Raw genomic sequence first — 22974 nt, forward strand, 5'->3', positions numbered from 1 at the left:
AGCTATGTGGCAATTCTGTTTCCTGTGTCTGAAACATGGTGACATTCTCATGTGACATGCAGGGGCCTCCTGTAGCTTGAGTATACAAGTTTAACTTCATGACAGCTGGCAAGCGAGTTGCCTGCTTGGAACTCAGATGCTGTAGTCACCCTCCACTCTGAGCTCTGGGAATGCAGAAGTGCTGCTGCTTCCCTGTTCCACACATAGCATTTGGGGCTCACAGGGATGTGTTGCTCTTCAAGGGTTCTCTGAAAATGCCAGCCCTTCAGGGCAAAAGAGTCAGGGTTTTGGAAGAGTGCTAAAATCCCCAGCACAAATCCTTCTTTCATCCTCCCAGTGGTGGTACCTTGCTCACTGGAAATCTGGTTCCCTGACAGGCCACCAGACAACCTCATCTCCAACCTGCTTTCAACAGGAAGGTTGGACTGTACAAGCTCCAGAGATCCCTGCCAAGGTAGACTGTCCTGTGGCTCTGTGCTAACTTAGGAGAGAAGGAAGGAACTCAGAAGACAAGCTACAACCTGAAAGAAGGCCTTTGATATGTTTAGAAAGCATCATTGACTTTAGGCCTTTGATGGAATGGAAGGAGAAATACGTGAGGAAATGTATTATAAGAAATAAAAGTATTTATCCTTAGTTTCTTAAAAATCAGTGTGCAGTTTAGTACTTTCTGATAACAAAATTACAGTAAATTGCATTTCAAGCAACTTTTTTTATAACATTGCTACTATTTATCATTTGTTATCTTAATTTCTTCACTCTCTATACTACATATGTAGTATAAAAAATAACAATTTTTTTCTGGAAATTCACTTAATTAGAGGCAGTTGTTGTGTACTTGTTTTATTGAGATGTTAACCTACTTACGGGGTTAACACTAGTGAGAGAAATTGGTTTTTTCTCATCTAAACTGGACTGTCAGCTTCTCAAGGGGCTCTTCTGCTTTGTTTTTAAGCCGTCTTTCTTGACAGGTGGCTACTTTGTTCCAATCCACAGCTGAAAATTCCATTAGAGATCTTGTAGTTGCCCGTGCTAAAACCGCATCTTTGGGGTCCTCAAATGGTACTCTGCAAAAAGAACAAAGCAAGTCCATTACCTGAACATTTCCAAACCACTTCAGGACTAATTTACAACACACACTGTGTAGAAAGTGAAAGTAGCAGTCACGATGACGCTAAGAGGGAGGACTTAAAAATTTTAAATTTACAGAAGGTTTTCTTCTACCAAATTTAAGACAGCAAAACAAAATGAGAATAGGTCAGAGTCATAGGATTCTATTTGAAAAAATCATGCTATAAATTATTTTAAATACATTTATAGTAGACTTATAAATGTTTTTGTTTTCAGTGTTTTCCCCCACAAAAGTTATAATTGTATACTTTTAATGCTCTAATTCAATGGACATGATTCAAGTGATTTTATACCCATTAATTTAAATGCACATTTATTTCACTGTGGATCTCTTAACTAGCCCTCAGGCAAATATCCATTCTCCAAGCTCTGAATCCAGATCCCTGTGAGCTTGTGTTCATGTATCCTGCCACAGCTGCAGTCTGGGAGAGAAAAGCAAGACTCACAGTGTCAAAGCAGGATTGACAAGGAACCAAAACCTTCCAACTCAGATACAATATTAAAACTATCTTGTAAGAACTCCTTTCTTAAAGACGTCCCTGTAGTGACACACCTCATATAAGCCACAGGACTATCTCCACTGAGTATAATGCTCTTTGTCACGAAAAGGCACCTTGCAAAGCCTCAGCATTTCCGTAAGTAAGACTCGAGGCAGCTGCACATCCATTCTATCAATGAGGACAGGTAACTCCACTGAAGGCAGGTAAGAATTAATTTTTCAACAGAAATTAGCTTGATTTTAAAGACCTGTGTTCCGAGTACTGTTAAAGGATATCACATGTAGGGTTTTATTATTTCCTTTAATGCATTTTTCAAATCTTTTCATGTGTAAAGCTAGAAAATAAAGCAAGCCTGATACCTAAAGTTTGTAGATTTATTAAAAAGTGTGCATCTAAAATGTCACATTAAAATGCAACCTTTCTTCTGTCTCAATCTAGACACAGAAATAAAAGTTTTACATTTATTTCTATGATTTTGAAACTGAACAGAATAAAAATAACATCATGTACAGACTAAAAACGTTTCATTCTACAAGTCATAATATTTTCCAGAGAGTGTATTTTTGAACAGCCAGTCAGGAGAATGTTTTCTGGGACATAATACAGAACAGCTATTCTGATGCTCTTAATACTTTGAGCATGCTTTTTCTAGTGATCAGTATTTGATCTTACAAATAAATGGCATTTTTATGTACCAATTTCCAAATGTGGAATACCTTTCAATACTAAATTTTAGACATCAAACCTAGTGTAGAGTTGCAGCTATATTAAATACAAAGACCTGAAACTATTTCAAAAGCTCATTTTTACTGGACATTTTCTCTAGTTAGGGTATTTTTTAAGCATGGCAAGAGGAGATTAAATGCTTCAGAGATGTAAAAGGAAGAAGAAAGCCAAAACAGTACTTACTTATTTGTGTTATTTCCAAATTCACAACCTATAACAGAAAGTTCAAATTACGACGTTAATGGCTGTACACCAATTTGAATAGCTGAGGATTGATTACTATCCTGATCTTAAATTGCTTGTTCAAATTAATTGAAAACTAGCACATGATTTGAAATATTTAAGATAATATTAAATTACTGTGGAAGCAAGTATTTGTTGAGTTTTAAGTGTATGTAGTCTTAAGTTTCTTGTATTTTATTTTCATTAAGTGTTTTTAAGTTTCTTGTGTTTTATTTCCTGTAGACATACACAGCCATGTTTTCTTTCACAGATAATGATGCCACTGTATATGTGCATGATTGCAGGGCAGAGCTAAAGACAGCTGTCAGCCCACTTTGATCATCATCAGCAAAAAAAATTATTAAATATGCTTAAACTATCCTCCTTTTCCCAACCTCTTCAAAATCATTGTTAAATACAGTGCTTTCAGTTTTACTATTGTGATATATACATTTAAAAAAACTGGCAGGTATTTGATTACTTTCCAAACTTCCCTCTACACTATTTAAAATACTACTATTTCAGTCATCTATGCACAATGGTGGTTTTCTTATCTTTAAAACATAAAAAATGATGACAAGATTGGTGGAATTTCAAAGTTTGTTCTAGATTGTGATACAAGTCTCGTGGTTCCAGGTGGTATTCACCTGCTTTCTTGCTTCCAGATCTGAATGTTTTAAGAACTCTAAAAACTGCTTTATATGCCATTATAAGACATCATTAAAATATTCTCAGCTTGGAAAGTATAAAGAGGAATCTGCTTACAAAACCAGGCAAGATACGTAACATGTAAAACACTAGAAGAAAATATTTTCAAGAGATTATCTTGTAAAAGCACTAGAGGGCATCAAAACTCTACGATGCTGAGAGTCAGAAGTTATTGAGATGTTTTAAATAAAGGTAAAACTAAACACAAGACTCATACTGACAAAAAATTTTGTTTAGCTGTCTTTAAAGACAATAATGTAACTACAGTGTTTGATTAGAAATTATCTGCCACAATGCTCTCAAGTGGAAGGATTCATTTGTTGCCTGCTGCTGCTACAACTACTTACTTCATGAAGCAAACTAGCTGAGTTCTTGATGCATTTATATTTTATTACTAAAACCAATAACATTTTATCAGATGAATGAAAAAAATGTTTCTAATTCAAATCACCTAAAAATGTATTCTTTTCCTTCCAGTATTGTAAATACCTGAGGGCATTATTGGTCTTCTGGCTGGTTGAGTGCATCTGCTAGATCTCACCGTAGTCACCAGGGATGTATCTACTCTCTTCCCAAAAGCTATTGACTGCATGACCCAAGCCCTTTTGGGGTTATAGAGATGAAGTGCTGACTCCCTTTCTCTTTGTGTAACTGCTGTTAAAAGGGATATAAAAAATTTAATTTTCTTTTATCAATTGAAAAGGCTGCATACAAAAGGTTATTCATGTATTTTCTGCGTAGTTTTTTAACAATAGTGATGTTAATGACACAATTTCAGAGCAATTCAAAATGGGAACATGGAGTGGTATTTTCTAAGGCTTTAGAGTGAAGCCCTGTACAATAAAATATTTTCTTCTGAGCGCAGTTTCTTGCTAGAAAGCAAGACTTTTCGTGTTGCTTAAATGAGACCTACTGCAGAAGTCAGTAAAGATTTTGATTATGCTGAGATTATGAATAGTAAATACAAGTCCTGGTTTAAGGCCAGTTCAATTCCCATTGGTCAATTACAGAGAAAACCCTAGGAGTGCAATCAAAAGAAAAGCTTAAATTCTTCCTGTTCCGCACTTTAAAAGAAATAATTTTAATTTTTAAACAAATAGTTTGAGGCTGTTAAATCAAATTGGGGATGGTTGGTTCAAATATATGAACTCTATACTAATCTAGTACTTCAGCTATGGAACAGAAGTGAGCTAAACTTTTAGAACAAGTAACTGGCAGAAGCATTTTCAGTTCAGGGAAGTTTTGGAGTCATGGTGTCTAGGGGACCAATTAGGAAGGAACTGCAGTAGTCATGCCTGAAGGTAAGAGAACATGAGCACATGTCTTGTGTAAAGGAGACAGCCAGGACTATGTTCTGGTAATGTTCTACAGATGGTGAAGAAGCTTTGTAATGTTTTAGAGAAATAGTTCACTAAATAGAAAGTCCAGGATACAGCTTGACACAAATTACTGCTTCAAGTCTTAATCCAGGACTGACTACAGTAGAACTGTATTTAGGAGATGAAGTCCAGGAAGTTTTATGGAAGTGTTTCTAGACATGTAAATGCAACACGTATTTTTCAGCATATTAAGCTTCAGTCATCATTTCCCAGTCAAAAAGTGATATTCAGTAACACAGCCTGACAGCTGTGTTAAGCACAACTCTTAACACAAGAGCAAATACTCAGGAGAGTGGAGGTACCAGTGCAAAATGACTGTGTGAGCAAATGGGCACCTGGTGAGATCCAGCAACTCCTCATCAAGCCCTGGCACCTGCTGGGGCCCATCCATCAGCTTTCCTTCACGACAGCTGCACAGAGTCCCAGCACCTGCAGATATCCTGCATCTGCCTTGCTCAGTCCCTTTTCAAGAAGGCACTGATTTTTCCTTGCTACTCTCTTATAAGCTAGAGCTGAGTAGGAATCAGCTATTTTCTCAGTGCTCTCCAGTAATTTTCAGTCGTGCCAGTCACACAGTTCTCCAAACACCAGAGACAAAAATCACCAAAGCTGATTTTCTGAGTACATTGTGGCATGTTTATGGCTTCACTGATTTAAAATCTGGCTATTCTTAAGAAAATTTTCTTTTCTGTAGAATTTACAATCTGCAGACAAGCTGTGAAAGATCTCTTGATGACTTGTGAATATTTATTATACTTGAAAGCTTAGTCTGCATTTACCTTACCAAGAAACGCTCATATACATATTTAAATGTACAGAAACACATAGATAGCTCAGGATATTATCCATACCTAAATAAGCACGCTTATAACCCATGTTAATATATACTAGTCTGAATGCACAGAGGTAGGTACATGTTTCTAAGCACAGGCTTTTATCTTTGCCCAAATAGACCAAGATACAAGAAAAACCTAAACAATTTAAAAAGAAAAAGAAATCAAAAGCATTTAACAAAGTGTTTATGCTATGCAAACTCTTTTTGCTTGACAAATCTTGCAAAATACGAGTATCTTGTTCATTAGTCATTTTTCTCTATCAACAAATGCATGTAAAAGAACCGCTAAGATAATTTCACCTATTTTTTCAAACTGGTTAAAATCAAAAGCAACGGCCAATGCTTTGTGAGAGAGGAAAGCAACCCTTACATTTCCTGTCAAGGAGCTGAACTGAAGGAAGGAAGTATATCACATAAAGCCGGTAGTCTGGATCATATGCCAGAGGGTTTTGGAATAAGTCTGCAAAATGTATGCAGAAAAAAACAATGTCACAAAAAACCAAACCCAGTGAAAGAAGCACTTTGCAAGGCAGGAAAATTAAAGGTCACTAGGAGCAAAAGATTTTGTACGAAACATAAAATTCAAATTGTTCTTACTCTGGGTAAACAAAGCAGTCTCATTACTCACCTAAACATGGACTGCAGGAACTGACTTACTGCAGAGTATGGAAAATACCACAGGCAAGAACTGAGTAAAGGTGCCATCATGCACTCCAAACCTTTGAAGTATTTTTTGATTTTTTAAGATCTACAGAAAAAACACTGAAGGGTTTCCCTTTGATTTTCTCACATATTGTTAGGTAGTACCTATTTTAAATAACAATGATCTTTTAGGTGTGACAGCTTAAACGTAAGACACAACATTTGTAGGAGGATGGAGTTATTAATATCAGATGAGCTTTAGGACACCTAAGACTTTATCAGAGCTGATAAAAGGCTGTATCCCACAGACACAATATAAAATGTAAATACAAAGCCTTCTGATGTTTTGACAGATGATGAGTTTGAGAACTCACGAAACTTAAGAGAAAAATGTTTCATAGGGCCTAAATTCCGGACACCCTGTGTCCCACTAGCTTTCCTTGAGGCTTGAGATATCGAGCTTCAAAAGCCCATTAGCAACTTGGCTAAAATGTTCATGTTCAGGTTCACATTACCTGTATAACCAAACCTTTGCAACACAGAGACAGGTATCAGTCCTGTGCTGCTGCTTTGCCAGGTGTGGAACATTAGCCTAGCTCACATGCCAAATCAGTTGGTTCAGTGACAGTGATATCTGAGGCTGATTAAAATAGAAACTGGTTCATTCACAGATCAGCTAATAAACAAACAAGTGTTGTGGGGTGGGTCTTCTTTTCTAAATAAAAAATATAATAATGCTATTTATGTCCTTATACAAATACTGTTCTTCTAAGACAGTAAAAAAAATCAGGAGGCTGTCACCTTGAGATCAGAGTGGGGGAAAAAAAAAATTAATAATTTTTACAACTTCTGCTACAGTCAACAGTAATCTGTTTTTCTGGGGAGAGCCTGTGGCTAGGACTTGCTCTAGGGTAAAAAAATTCTGTTATAATATCATTTTAGCAGTTAGGCAGAGGAAGATGGTATTACTGAATAAGAGACAGTAGAAGAAAAAAGCCTGAAAACACTCCACACAGATTTGTAAACTACAGGATGCAATTTCATGTTGTTCAGGACAAGTATGGCTGCTGAGAGAGCTCAGTGCTTGATGGGATTTAGCAGATATTTTGGAGAAGTAACAGGGCTGGAATAAACCTGTCTATGTATTTTCCTACATAGAAAACACCTGTCCCATGTATGCAGAGGAAAACTTTTAATTTTAATTCTTTAATAATTTTTTTTAAATCAATGTACTTAAAATTAGTAAGAAACCCACATGGTGGCAGCAAAAGTTCTATTTTTACTGAACAAAGGAATATATATCTATTTTTTCCTAGAAAGTGTTAATCAGAAAGAATATTACGTATGTATCTGATAAGTCTGTTTTGAGTCAAGAAAATATACTACAGCATTCCAAAGAGAAAAATGTTTCAGAAAGATCTCTAAGAGCAGCTATGTTTGGTAGTGGAATAGAATAATGATTCAAGAGAGATTTTTCCAAGGCACAAACCAGGTCTGATATTAAACACTTGTGAATCTAGATGCTGCTTGGACTACGTCCCTGCTCAACAACACTGATTTGTAGGTTTGTTTTAGAGAACGTGAATTTTTCTACTACTTATTTTTACAATAAATTCAACCATTGTACAGATCAAGATGGTTTTGTTTTACAAAACATCTGGGATCAATTCCTGGCTGAGCTATCTACTTTCTTGTCAAGGTCATGCAATTTTAGTTCTACAAATTAGGATAATGCTTTCTTCCTCCGCAGTTTTGTCTGTTTTCTCTATCTGGAGTGTAGGAAAACAGTGTGCCTCTGCCACATGGGGCAGAAACAGAGTGAACAAGAGAGTTTTCTGAGGTATAGCAGCAGGATGTTATCAGCTGTGGACAATAAATCAGTTGAGGCAATTTACAGAGTACGTAACAAAAATCTTGGATTCCAAAAGGGAGATGTGAGCACAAGGTGAGCCCATAAAGAAACACTCTGAATCTCCCAAAAGGCTGCAGTTGTGAGCAGCATGTGCAGTAAATCTTTTGAAGCTGAGTGTCTTCCCTAGACACCTGATGAAGGATGGTTGTTATGCTACACATCCAGTGCAGGGCAGTGGCTAAAATCATGAGAGAGCCTTCAGGAAGAGAAATTTTGGCAACATTTTGGCAGCTGGATGCTACTCCTGAAGTGAACAATAATAGTGTGTTTTAATAGTTCTATTGTCCCCAAGAGCTACAAAACAATAAAATGCTGTTAAGCATCCAGGAGCTCTGTTGAAGGTTAGCAAGCGGGGTTTTTTTAAAATCAGATTGTTTGGCAATAAAAAAGATCTACCTCATAACAGTGAGAAGTCTCACTGGTTTTGTTTTATAAAAGTGAGTTATGTGCACAGCCCTTTTCAAAGCTACACAGTGCAAATTCTGCACCCATTTATTATTTATTAATATTGCAAGAAGGCAGATAAATTATATAGTAATATGATGTATAGGATATGACTTTTAACATTTATTTTGGTCATTTACTGATTTAATTTAGTTCAAATATGACAGGGCATTTTATTAAACCAATAGAGACCTGTTAATTCGAGAACTCATTATTATGAAATCCCCTTGGAGCAAACACACTGACAATTTTTTTCATGACTGCAAAGGTCAAGAAAGAATGACTTTAAAATTATGGTTATTAAGGTTGTTAAGCTTCTTCCACTGGTTACTATAGTATTGTACAAATCTTTGAACTAAACAACATTTTTTTTTTTTAATTAGGGTAGATCAGTATATTATATATATTGTTTGATTGCTCTTTCAAACATTTCCTTTTCTATGGTGGTGGCCAGTCCAATTTGCATCCAATTTTCACCGTGCCTTTGTAACTGCCATTCATAATAACTCAGCAGCACTTTAACTATCTGCTAGGTATTTCCCACAGATGGTTGCAACAAGTACAACAAACTTCCTGTGTTTCTTGAAGCTCCTTATTAATTTGTAGAGCTAACATTAAAATCAAGTGACTGCACCATTCATACATAGGATGTCTTTCCATACTCTGCCTAATCACTTCAAACGACTGAATTCTTATATGGACTAATTTTTCTATCTTGCATATAATGAAAAAAATATCAGTAGTTTGGCTGGCATGTTGTCTTCCTAAACACTTGATTTGTTTTTTTAGTTTTGGCCCAAAGTCAAGCTCAATTAAAAGTTTGCTTTTCCATTCATATTTTCCTTTCCCACAATCAGACATTCAGTTTTCTGAATGCTTAAGGAGGTGTTATGGCCTGGTGACATTCTGACATTCACCTCCTTAACCATGTCACTAAGGCACAAAACTTGTTTCCTGTCTTCTTCTTTGCAAGCATCTGGCATGGCATATGTTGACATTCCTTTAGGAATCATGGAAAAAGACTGCTTATACTTTCACTTTCAATATCTTAATAGCATATATCCTACCTTCCCTGGAGGCTACTTCTTACATTGCAACTTAGTGGTGCCAACAGTGTCTTGTATAACTTCATTTGAAATTTCCATTTCCAGCTAGTGTATGCTCCTTAACAGACATTGTTATGAATAATACCTAAAGTGTATTTATTCTTAGGCTCTAGAAATACAGTCTGCCAAAAAGATGCAGATAGGAAGTTCTATAAGCAAGAGAATTAATGAGGCAGGAATTTGGGTTCTATAACCTATCACTCACACTCCCCACAGCAATAACACCCATTTTTCAACTCCTTTCACCTCTACGATAATCTCACTGTACTCCTGTATTCCATTACAAAGAGGCAGCTGTAAACTGCTTAGACACCCTCCAAGCTACTCATCCAAGATACTGGCTAGCCAGCAGCCAAAAAGTTCACTTCTGAACTCACTTAGCAGTTTTTCCTCAGTTGAGGTACTCTTTGTGGAATTTTCATGTCTTAGACATCTCTTTATTCTGTCAAATTTGGTTTAAATTGATAATTAGCCTCAAAAGCTATTAGCAAATGAGCGGAAACAGACAAGAAATATCCTGATAAGAAACTAGAAAGCTACTACTTGCTGTTCTGCAAAATAAAAGGAAGATATTACTTAGAGTCTGCAAGCTTATCATTCCTTTCAATTCCTTCACTGTTTTGCCAAGTTTTTTTAACTTGTTGTTGTGAAGAAACAGAATCTGCAATGAACGTAAGTGTTTCAGAGCACCTGAAATAAAATGAAAAATAATTAATGATTCTCACCACCTCTGCCTTTACTAGAACATTATTTTGCTATGCTGTACACCAAATTTGATATTTTAGTTATCTATCTATGCCTGTCTTTTGGTAACACATTGCATGAGATATTAATTAAAACAATAAATTAGAGATTTCAATGTTCTTTTCACCTTTCTAGTCACATCCTTTAAACACATGCCTAACTTTTTTTTCATTTCAATTCTTTCCATTTGTCCACATCACCCTTGCATCAACAAATCAGCCGCAACTGCAACCTCTCTTCTGCCTCCCTTCCTTCCTCCTATATCCCTATAATATTTGATTAATTCACTTCCTTTTACCTTTGACCTAATATTACCTCTTCCTCACAAACAATAGTATATCCCTAATACCGCCTTTGCCTCACAAATAATAAATAGTGAATTCCTTAGAAAATAGTTCAGTTCCAAGTAATTACTGATGTATTAAAAAGCCATTACAAAATATTGTTGCGACCCAGACTATATGTTCACATCATCACACATCAGGATTAGACATCTCATTTTCCAAATTATATACAGTATTTTATCCACATTTCTCTACTAATGATACCCTTCTCTTTACCCATATTTTATCATCTGTATTGTCTCTTGTATCCATGCTTATGTCTTTCAAAGATAAAGTTAGCTCAAAATTTCACAGAAACTAATCAAGATCATTTCTCATCCCAGCATTTTACAGAGACAGAGAAAAATAAAATGTTACCATTTAAAATGTCTAAAATATTTAGAAATCTATTATGCTTTGGTCTGTTCATTCACAAATTCACAAGTCTGGTAAAGCCATTTCAATCTACAAGGGTAAGCAAAACTGAAACAGAAGTATAAGACAGATGCATTTTTACAATGAACCAAGTTTGGCAGTAACTTTGCAAAATACTTCTGGTTATGAATTCTCAATATTAAACATGGTCATGTAAGATCAAAAATTTTTTCACAATTGCCTGACATAAAGTAAATGACATTTCATCCCTTATACCAGAATAAACATATCACCTTATTGCCACTCAAGTATGCTGGAAAAATTAAATATCTAATAATTAACACACTCTAATTATGCATACATGGGAGCTTTCAACCAATAAGTTACTGGCCTGTCATCCAGTTTTATGAATTTGAATGCCAATACAGAGAAAAGAAAGTATAGGCCTCTGCTCAACAATCTAAAAATGGAAGATTGGTACCTGCTATATCTGTCAGCTCATTATTGTTGAGATAGAGTTCAGTCAAGCAATAGTTTTTGACCAAGAAGGTTAAATCTTGGATCTGAAATCAGAGTTAGGCAAAGTGTTATATGTCAGTCTAAATACAGTGTCAGAGAATTATAAATGTGGCCTCTTGAAAACTGTTTAACCGCAAGTAGTTTCTTATATTTCTGTTTAAGACTCTTGGTTTAAGGATTCTCTTGACAGTTCAACCTTCATTAGAAATACTAATTACACATCAAATACAAGCAGTACAGCCTTATCTAATTTTTTGAAATACAGATTTAACATTTGTATTTGGAAGGACATTTCTCTGAAATTCCCTGGTCTCCACATTCTCTTTTCCTTCTATCCACATTTGAAATAATTTTTATTGTGAGAAGACCCTTGTAGAGCACAATAATTCTATGTTGGTTTAAAAATATTCCTAAAATATATAATTGGAATAAACCAAGCCTCTTGCTTTTGAATTATTTTTTCACTAGCAGGCTTAAAGAGCACAAATTTGTCCTAATTTTTCAGAAATGTCATCTAATCATATTTAGAGAATCAATTAGAGTTACAGAAAAAAAAGTAAGTATGTGTAGAGGTGTATTCCCAATAAAGAGCTATCTTCAGTCCCTATGGAATCACACCTTCTTGCTTGGAGAAGCTCAATTCCAGTACTGCTTGACTCCAGTGCAAGGTAAAGCGTCTGCAGTGGGATAACAAGCTGACCTTTATAATTGCGGAGAACTGGGACCACTAACGGTGCGGAAGTTTTTATCCCACGGTTTAAATGCAAGAGCAACAAACAGAATGATATTCCTGACTCTTTGAATTCTGTCATGGGAAGTAATTTGTTAGGGAAGGAATTATTTCAGTCCTTGAATTTTGCCACTGACTCCAAAATAAATGTGCTTTGCTCTATGCATTAACAGTATCTGAAAGCTGGAAGGAAGAGCATTAAGACAGAAATTTTCCCACTCCCTGGTACAGTGGTTTTCCCTATCTTTGGCAAGTTTTGTTTTCAGGATCATCTGAAGTTTGCTCTTTTTTTTTTTTTTTTGATAAAATTACTGAGTACAGAAAAATATGCTCCTCCTATTGAGGCATTTAAGTAAGGTTTTCCTATGAAAAGCCACTGAGTGACTTCTCCACACAAGTTACACAGAACAACAAAAGAATGTTCTTTGTTACTGCTTAGGTAGGAAAGTGATCAAAAATCCAATTTATTTAACCTTTTTGATCAGCAAGATCAGTTCTGCTTAGTCATCAGGCCATTTCTTCTTTTTCTTTAATGTCCTTTATCTATACAAGGAAAAGCCTTATTATACCTGTGATTTTAGTTCAATATTTTAATATATCTATACTTTTGCTTTTTTTGAAAATAGTTGGATAGAGATCTTTTGATGAATTGGACATAAGATGCCATATAACTGATGCTAGCCTGGGGCAGCAGATATACATGTGCTCTGAAGTGACATGGAATGTAAATTTATTTTTTCTGCTGCTCACAGATCTACTTACTTACCTGAGCAAGCAATTCTGGTGATTTAAGAATTTGGGTTCACTGTGAAAGTCATGTAAACTACTGTACAGTAAAAAATATTTATGGGGTTTTATTAGTTTTCTTGCTTTTTATTACCATTGACTAATGGTGAGGGTTTGGATTCAGTTCAACCATTTAGTAATGGTTGGCTATGAATATGTAGATTTCTAAATCAGACAATTCTACTGTCTAGTACATGATTTTGTGTCAGACAAAATGTGCTTACAATTGACTGGAAACTGTATTGTCTGGACATTTTGACAGAGCACTGTCTTAAAACCCATAGAGGATATGAAAAACACTAGGATCCAGATTTGCACAGATGGAGAAAGTGAGGCACGTGGTTTGTGTAACTGATTTAGGACCTTACACTGCATGGGAAACAAGAGAAATTAATGTGGCCCAATGTCACACTCTACCCATTTGTCTGGAAATCTCTTAAATACACCGAGTTTAGGTGACACAATGTGTAAGGGCAGCAGATACCCCATCATCCCTAGAACTGCACTGCTGCTTCCTGTGCACAGGGAGAAGCTCATTTCACAGAGTTTTATGTCACTCTTGTGTGCATGACATCAAAAAGCAACCTCACCTCGACCATCAGCCTGCCAGGAAATAAACTGTGCATGTCTGCAAGGGCAAAGAAGAGCCATGCATTTCCTGCAATCCACTCCTGTCCTACAGTCACATCACCCCTCGGTCTGTTCCAAGAACTGCCCACTCTAGCTACACTGGGAACTGAGGAATTAGCACAGAACCTCTGCTTCTTAAATACACAGAACTGATAAATCTGATGTGAATCTAAAGGAAAATACATTAGCTTATACTCTGTAATTTAAAAAAAACAAGGTTTCTTCAAATCTGTTATATTTGACAGTTAAATTATCCTGGAAATTAAAAGTAATTGATGAGTTTGACAATTACATAATACTGTGTTAGAAAAAAAAAAAAGTCAGAGAGTATAGATGCATTGTTCTGCTCTTTAAAGAAATATTTTATTACCTTATTGTTGTTAATCCACAAATACCTTAATCTGGGAAACTCTGATAGACTTGGGATACTCCTTAGTCCTCTGGTGGAAAAAAAAAAAGAGTAACAAATTTAACATCAGTAGTGCTTAGTAATTTTATAAATATTTTAATTTTTCATAAATAATATTATACAAGAACTAGAAAGGCACACTTCCCTAGAATTTATAGCAGATAAAGACAAAAAGAACAAGATGGCAGAGACAGTGTAAGCACTCTGCACACCTGCAAGCATAACGAGGCAGCAGGTGGTAAAGAAACAGGAACAAAATAAGTGATACATTAATTGCTTTTCCATAACAGCATAAGTTATGAGTCTGAGTCACATGTACTTTGCAGTTTGTAGAAATCCTGCTCAGAACACAGGAGGAGAAGTTTGGCACCCTGGGGACATGAAGCTAAAAGGAAAACTGCTTTGAAGGTGCAGTGGGGATTGTCCAGCCAGAGTGCCAGAGAAGCCAACAGAAGACAGACATCAAACATGTCAATGTGCATTTTTTATTATTTTTTATATTAGTGCATATTGTGAAATATTTTGCCCTTTTTCCACTCCTGTCCTGTTCTCATAGAAACTTAGCACATCCACTGCATCCACTGAGGCTGAAATGATCTCCCATGTGCTAGTACGGTTTTATTTTTTTAATTGTGTATCTAGCACTTTGAGTTTGCTAGTGTACTATAAATAAAAAATTACCTACTGACCACAAAATATTAGTGAGGTGCCAAGGAATTTTAACTAATTGCTCTTCTTTATTTTTCATTGCTTTAAATAACTGTTCTTAATTTCCCCTAGAAAAATTATAGATTACCTTTACTTGACAATTTTTAATTGCCATAATAAAAATTTCCTTGTGGATTTTAATGTGTTGCAAGACTAAGGCCAGTGTTTCAGACAGTAACAGGACTGAAAAAAACTAACCTCATATCATCAGGCTAAAGTCATGTTTGTTTTCCAACTTTGAAACCTGGTCTCTATCTTTCCATGTTGTCATTTTATTTGTTGGGGTTTTTTTTCCCAACACACCCTCCAGGTACAGACAAAGGGAGGGTGGGTGGATGCCTTTTCTCATCTTGCATTTGGAAATGAAAGTCAGTCAAGAGCAAACCCTACAAAGTTGAGGTGCTATACTTTTAGTCCCTTGTATTACTGAAAATCAGATTATCTCTCATGTTGTTACTTTGTTAAATTGTTTATTTGGCTTTCTCAGATAAGCCATAAAAACTAACTTAATGTGTCTATTATCACAACTAACAGAAAAAGACACCACTGCAAGTAGCAGGGACAAGCAGATGGCTGTTGACAGGACACACAGAGCTCCTATCTGATTCTCCTGTGCACCCCTGAACTACATTTCAGGTAGCAAAGACAAAATTTCTGACATTCTTGGTCACTGCCACTCTACAACTAGTTTACAGATTTATATTTAATTGGCTTTACTCCCTGTCTAGTAACAGCCTCATCTTCACTATCTCCAAGCCTCAATCTGGTTTGTTGTTTGTGGCGCTTTTTTTATATTAAGGCATCTAATTTGCCCCAGGTAGAGCTTAATTCCTCCAACATTTTAAAAGAGCCTGTCCTTTTCTAGATGCCTTCCAGACTTTGTATGTCTTTTATAAACTGATCCTTTTTGGCCCGCAGCACTCTCTTTCTACCTACTGCTAAGTTAATCAGTTTCCCTGGGAGGACAGCTTTCAGTGTCCAAAATACATTGTTTCATGTCCCTTTAATAGTAACTCATTCTCTCTCATATGATTGACTATAATTATTTGTTTCCATTTTCTTATTTCAGCTAGCAGAAAAATATGTCAAACCAACAGTAAAGGAGGCATGATCTGATACTGAGCTTGGATGAGGTTCAAGTTTATATAAACTGATACAGAATAAAAGGAGTTCACTTCTATCCAATCATCAGAGAATCCATCTTGCATCATCTTTATCAAAATGGTTTCATGGGCAGACAGATCACTTCTGTATCTACCATGTGAACATTTCTTTTTATTCTATAGCAAAAAAAATATTTCAAAGCCAGTGAGGGCACACATTCAAGCATTTAAGAACAGAAAATATGCCAATTAAGACTGTATACACAGACTTAATTCTTTACATATGCAGTATAATAATTGTATTGTTTAGAAAGTATGTATATATGCACCTTTTAATTATCTCATTATTTCAACTTAAATTTTACACATTTTCTTCTTTCTAAAATGCATATCTTAAAAAATTTGACAGTAACTATATGTTTTACATCACAAATTATCAAATACTTTCTTGGTGTAAATCAGGAGATGGGATAAGAAATTCAAACATACTAGTGAGCACATTTAGATTTTCAAGACCATATGGTTTCCATCAAAAACAGACTAGACAACACTGAAATCCCTTAACACCTTTCTTTTTTTTCACTCATTTGGACCAAGAGACCTTGAAAACCTTGTCCCTGAATTATTAAACTACATTAGTTCTTTCTGTATGCTATCAACCATGTGAGCAGTGGATGCAGTTGTGAGGCTGCAGACAGGTATGCAACACTTGGAATTGTGCCCTGGCCAGAAATTCAAAGCACGCTTTCCCAAAACTTTGAAGTATGTCCTGTCATGTATCCATCCCTCTATGGCAGCCTCTCAGCATGTTCATACTACAGCATACACCTCTATCAACCTAGATCACCCACAGGTTCATGAAAGCTTTGCCTTCCTTCACTTAGCACATCTTCTTCTCCTCATCTGCCCCACATCTCAAGCTGTTTCATAAAACTCTCAGAGGAGATCAGCTCTCTCATCAGCCCAAAATAACCGTTCTTGTGCTTATATTCACTTCATATTGCCCTGCCCTCCCTTCAGTTCTTAGCAGTAGAGATGCAGGTCATTTCAAAGGTGGTACCACTGAGTTTTGCCATTGCAGTAACAGATTTCTTCAGGGAGGTCAGAAATTTGGCAGTTCTTAGACTGGGCAGGTCCTGTGTTTTTTTGTTTGCCTTCTTGATACTCCTTCCACCCAGCCTTACAAGCCTGTTAGAACAGGCAGAGATCGGCCCATCAAGGCTCACTCCTCTGCTCCCCATGGCAGAAATTCATGTATAACTCTGTGAACTCACAGACCCTCAAGCAACTCTGGGTTGCTGGAGACAGACTGTGTATCTAAGGATGAGGCTGTTAGCTGTGAGCACAGTTCTGCTATGTGTCGGTGTATCCTCACCATTTCTTCATTCACAATGTGTATGGACTACGTAAGACTATGATTTACTAGCATTTCACATATACATAATGTTCAGAGAGGTCCTGATACAGAAAGCACTATGAAAGGTTACTATTTACTGTGTGCTCAACTTTAGTAAAAGTCAAAACAAGAAACATTTTACTTACTGTCTAGCCAGATACAGTGCTACGACATCCATGTTTCTCTTATAGCCACAGATCTTCAGCTGGTTTTCTATTGCCTGACAGTATACAGGACGTTTGTCAGTATAATGTACTACACCACTATGGATTCATTACAATGTAACATAGGTGAACTTAGAGTTTAATGTGCACACCAAAATTAATATATGTATCACAGCACCTTGCAAACTGTTAGCATAGTCTAAGAGAGATAAAGAGGTAAAAAATGCCAGTCTCTATTTAATATTGACAAAAATACTCCAGTGATTAGGCTACACTTACACTATTTTTTTTTTCCTGTGGAGAATCATGGTTGGTAGACATGAAATGAGAAATTAATGTACATTAACTGGACAATGGGCTTCTCACTCAGGTCAGCTAACCCAGTACTCGTGATGAACAAGGCAACTGCTTAGTTTGCATTACAGTTGCGACTTTATTTTATGCAGTTTTACTTTAAAACTGTGCACATGACATTTTAAAGCTACGCATCTAGAAAACTCTGCTTGTACATTTAACATTGAAAAATGCAGACAATTTTTATTTTCAGAGTATATTAGCGATGTGTCATAACTTGCAAGACCAACAAAATCCACCAACATAAGAATTATGGATCTCTCTTACTAGTGGCTGATAAAAACTAAAATGTGTGTCAGAAAAAATGGGTTTAACAGATGAGCTATCATTATGATCACTATTGTTTAAAACACAAAATTGATACAACTTTACACGTACAAAATGGCTTGGAAGCACGGACAGGCATGTCAAGAGTGGCCTGTATTGGCTGCACAACCACTCCAGCGTGTTCTGGGTGTACTAAACATACACAAAATAACTTGCAAATGTGTGGGACCTGTGTCACTCTGACCAGAGGCAGCCAGGCACTCACAGGGCTGCTTGTTCCACACAGCGGCTGTGGGACGCTGCCATTTGCCCAGAACTCGGTATGGCCAGCTGTCAAGTGCAGCTGTAGGGGAAAGATTTGGGACAAACGGCCATAGTTGTCTTTCTACGCGTGCAAAATCTGCCCATGGAACACCAAGTGGTCTCTGGAGAAAAGCAGCTGTGAGACACCCCAAGCGTGCCGCTGTAAGTCTCCGGCACTGCGGGACACACCAATGGGGAGTGCGGATGTGACAACGGGGAGCACACACCTACTGCAGAGAGCACCAATCCCGGGTGTCGCGTTCCACACTCAGGAAGGCTGTGCTCAAATACTTGTATTTCGCACCCTCCATTATGCGGGATCTCATGCTCTCCCCACCCTGGAGCCCCCCTTCCCTGTCAGCCCCGGCTCTCCGCCGCCGCACCGCGCGGCCCCAGCGGGGCCCACGTGTGCTCAGCCGCTGCCTAGGAAAGGCTGCCCCGGCTCTCTCGGAGGATCCAAGCCGCTCGCTGCCGCCCCGGGGCCGTGTGGAGGAGCCGAGCGCCTTCCGCCGCCGCGGGAGGACAGAGCGCGCCGCGCCTCGGGGTGCGGTGGCGCTGCCGAGCCCTCCCTAGCACAGCACAGCACAGCGAGAGGGCGAGGCCGAGGGCGCTGGGGCCGTCCGGGTACGAGGAGCCCTGGCGGGGGGTGCCGCCGCTCCGAGCGGGGAGCGGCGCGGCCGGGGCGGGCCGGGGGGCGAGGCCCGCGCGCTCACCTGCCCGCCGGCGGTGGCGGCCGCCGCCATCTTAGAGACCCGCTGTGGGCGGCCGCGGGGGACGGTCGCGAGGCGCGGGCCGGGCTGTTGGGCCAGGACCTCCAGCGTGCCTCTAGAATCAGGGAATCAGTTTGGGAAAATACCTCTGAGATCGTCAAGTCCAACCTATGACTGATCACCACCACCTCAACTAGACCATGCCACTGAGTGCCACATCTAGTGTTTCCTTAAACATTTCCAGGGGCAGTGACTCCACCGCTTCCCCGGGCAGGCCATTCCAACGTCTAAACACCCTTTTTGTGAAGAAACTATTTCTTCCTGTGGCACAGCTTGACACTATGTCCTCTGGTGCTGTTGCTGGTTGCGTGGGAGAAGAGACTCACCTGGTACGCCCTCCTGTCAGGCAGTGTAGGGAGCAGTAAGGTCACCCCTGAGCCTCCTTTACTCCAGGCTAAACACCCGCCGCTCGCTCAGCCACTCATTACAGGACTTGGGCTCCAGACCCTTCGCCATCACACTTGCCCTTCTGCGGACATGCTCCAGCACCTCAATGTCCTTCCTGAACTGAGGGTCCCGGACCCGGGTGCAGTAGAAATGGAGTAACACTGAAATGGGAGCCCCAGCCTGGGTGTGAATCGAGACAGGGCTTCATGCTGGGGACGGAGTTTGATGGCGAGCGAGGGGTGCCCACACTGGGAGCCAGGACTCAGGGAGGGGTGCTGGGTGGGTCAGCAGGAGACCCCGGTGGGCAGTGGCTAAGGGGAGCTGGGAGAGACCTCTGATGTCTCTGGGATGTCTCCTGGATCATATTCGTTCTCAACACAGAAGAAGTGTGCTTGCTTGCTTTTTTTAAAAAAACTATATTCCTATGGTTTCTTTATTTTTAAGCACAGATCCTATGTCCACGTATGTGTATCACAGAATCACCGAATTAATTAGGTTGGAAGAGATTTCTGAGATCACTGAGTCCAATGTATGACCAAAACTCACCATGCCCACTAGACCACGGCACTAAGTGCCGCACCCTGTCTTTCCTTAAAAACCTTCAGAGACTGAGACTCCACCACTTCCCCTAGGCAGTCCATTCCAATGTCTAATCACCCTTTCTGAAAAGAAATTCCTCTGAAATATATGTCATTTATAAAGAAAACACTTGTGCGTTTAATTTACAGCTAATTCACACCGTATGTATTACTCCCTTGCAACTTGCAAATCACCTTGGTGCCTGAGAGCCCCTCTCCCGTGCCGGCTCCTGGAGTGGGCCCACTGCTGCGACAGTGCCTTGGATTGAGTTGGGCTGTAAAGGAACACAAAATGTTTATGACATCCACATGTGCAAGCAACTGTTGCCATGTTGCTATTTTTATAACCATTTTACTGCATAGCACAAGCTAAAGAATAGAAAAAGCCATTTCCAGTGTGTGTGTGTGCACGCACTCATGTGCAAGTAGAACAATAGAAAATGTTTGATCAAGCTACAACAAAAATACGTCTGAAAACTTGGAGCTTTATTTAGAATTTAATTTATGCAGAGTACTCAAGTTAGCAGAAATAGTCGTTGTAAATTATGTGTAACTGATATACAAAGAACAAGAGTTGTGTGTGCAAATATATGAATAAGCTGTCCCTCATGGAATTAATTATGTGCATGCCTTTGCTTGTTCAGACCACTGAAGCTAGATGTAGTGTGTATGATGGAGGAATGGAGCTACAGTACAAAGTATTATATTGCAAATATCTAATTTTCTTGGAAAAAATTATGTGGGTGGCTTCCATTTCAGCTAGGTAGCTTTTAAACAAATAGAAACCTCAAATAAGAAAACTAGACATCTTAAAGGTATGAAACTGACAAGAGACATTCCTTTAATCCCTTATTTAACTTCTAAAAATATCTCTAGGGTATTTAAAATCATGAAAAGATGAACTGTAATGGAGAAGAAACTGGTACAGAGATCTGTACATTTTTCATTCTATATTCAAGTTCAGTGTTTTCAATCAAGAAAATAGAGCTACCAGTTTAGAATTATGAAAGGCAAGGTGGTTATTAAAGTCACCTTTAATAATAAAAGTGACTTATCAACTAGTCTAATTAACATGATAGGATAGGAAAATCCAGTAATAAAGTATGGGAAAAGAGTGAGAGAGAGAGAGCGAGCCTCTGGAGGGTATTTTGTTGTATTTCTTCACAGAGGTGTGATGTATGTGGGATGAGGGGTTTTTTTGATATGTTTTGGGGTTTTGAGGTGCTTGTATCTATCAACAACTGGTAGCTACAGACTTAATCCGGATGACTAAATAGAGACTGTCTAAAATTCAGCAAAGTTAATATCTATTTTTTTATGCATTTGCAAGTTGACTCTTAACATCCCACTAAGTTTAAAGAAACTTGGGCAGAAAATGAGTACTTTTTTATTCAGACTGAACTGTCACCAAATTTTACACTGGGTTCATATTGGGTTTTTTCCAAAATACATAGCCTATCACCTATTTGTTACTATTCCTGGATTGCTGTCCATAAGTGAATGAATGATCATTTGTCCTTTGGTTTACTCAGAATAATGACTGACTTGCTACACATATTTTTTCAAAAACTTCTCATATTTATGTAGTAAAAATGCTTAATGTGGTTATGCATGGATAAGCAGTTGCAACAAGACATGACCTTATAGTATGTGATAACAGAACATAGAAATAGGGGAAAGCACAGACAGACCTACTTTTACTGACAAAGGTGATAGGGCAGAACAGGAGGTTACTAATTTTGTAAATCATCAGGCTAGAGATGCCTTGGGAAGTGACATCTTTTCTTCCCTACTTCAGAGGCCTCCTGGTATGTCCATGCTTCAGCCACATACCAAGGGTATAGGAGATTATCATTGTATTACTTTAGAGACCACATATAGAAACATGGATTTGCTAGGGACAATAAAATTCAGATTAAACCTGATTTAAAATGTAATCTGTCTCTGTTGGATTCTCTCTTGTTCAGTTGCCCACATTCTTCACCCTCTCTGAGAAAAACTCTTCTGTGGAAAAGTTTTATCACAGTCTAGCAACTGACACTTGGACTTGATGTGCTAAATCATTCTGCTACTTTTTACTTCCCAGTGATTTTGACAGGGCTTTATTGAAAAACCAATAGAACAACAGCTCTTTGTAACTTAACCTGTTGTTCAATGGCTGAATGGAAAGCCATTGGAAAGATGAAATATACTAAAACCAATGCCTAGTATGTGATATTTTTAATCACCAAAGTTTATATAATCTTCAGAATTCAGTTATTCTTTGCCTATGATAGTAGAACTGTTCTTTATTTTTCAGGGTTTTTAGTCAATTTCTGGTTTTCAAGTCCCCTATAATTTCTAAAATTATCATTTTGAAGGTCTGCATTTTCTAATATATTATATAAGTAATCTTTTTTTAATGCAATGTCCCAGATATTTTAAGTATGATCTATTTTCATACCAACAGCTTAAACTTACTTGCATATTATTCTCACCTTTGTATCTTATTGACCTCAATTTAATGTTGAGTGTTTCAATGCCTCTCCCTGAGAAGACCTGCATTTTTAGAGCACATTTATTCAGTGTAAAAAGAAAAAATATGTAACTGTGAAAAACAAAGCAGTAAGATGGCACTCATCCCCCTTTTTTTTGAGAAATTGATATTATATACACCATATCAGTATGGTGACCGCACAGTTCTTTACTATCTTCTATGATTAAATACTTCTCATCAAAGGCTTTTCCACAAGGGTATTTTTAAAAACATGTTATAGACTCAACTAATTTATGTTGGAAGGGATTTCTGGAGGTCATCTAGTCCAACCCCCCAAGAAAGTAGAT

The 22974-nt window shown here is 37.9% G+C and overlaps 1 protein-coding gene across 1 annotated transcript; it reads right to left on the reverse strand.

The window, feature by feature from the left end:
- Positions 1–731: 731 nt before the first annotated feature.
- LRRC72 (leucine rich repeat containing 72) lies at positions 732–22695 on the reverse strand. The gene is made up of 10 exons (XM_048321305.1): positions 22629–22695; positions 20347–20426; positions 17475–17548; positions 14083–14152; positions 11529–11610; positions 10182–10295; positions 5872–5961; positions 3777–3941; positions 2541–2568; positions 732–1067 (listed from the first exon to the last, which is right to left on the reverse strand). The coding sequence occupies exons 1-10, from the start codon at positions 22693–22695 to the stop codon at positions 902–904; spliced, it is 936 nt and encodes a 311-aa protein (XP_048177262.1). The 3' UTR covers positions 732–901.
- Between the last annotated feature and the right edge of the window lie 279 nt (positions 22696–22974).

The sequence above is a fragment of the Corvus hawaiiensis genome, chromosome 1, assembly GCF_020740725.1.
Source record: "Corvus hawaiiensis isolate bCorHaw1 chromosome 1, bCorHaw1.pri.cur, whole genome shotgun sequence".
NCBI classification, from domain to species: Eukaryota; Metazoa; Chordata; class Aves; order Passeriformes; family Corvidae; genus Corvus; species Corvus hawaiiensis.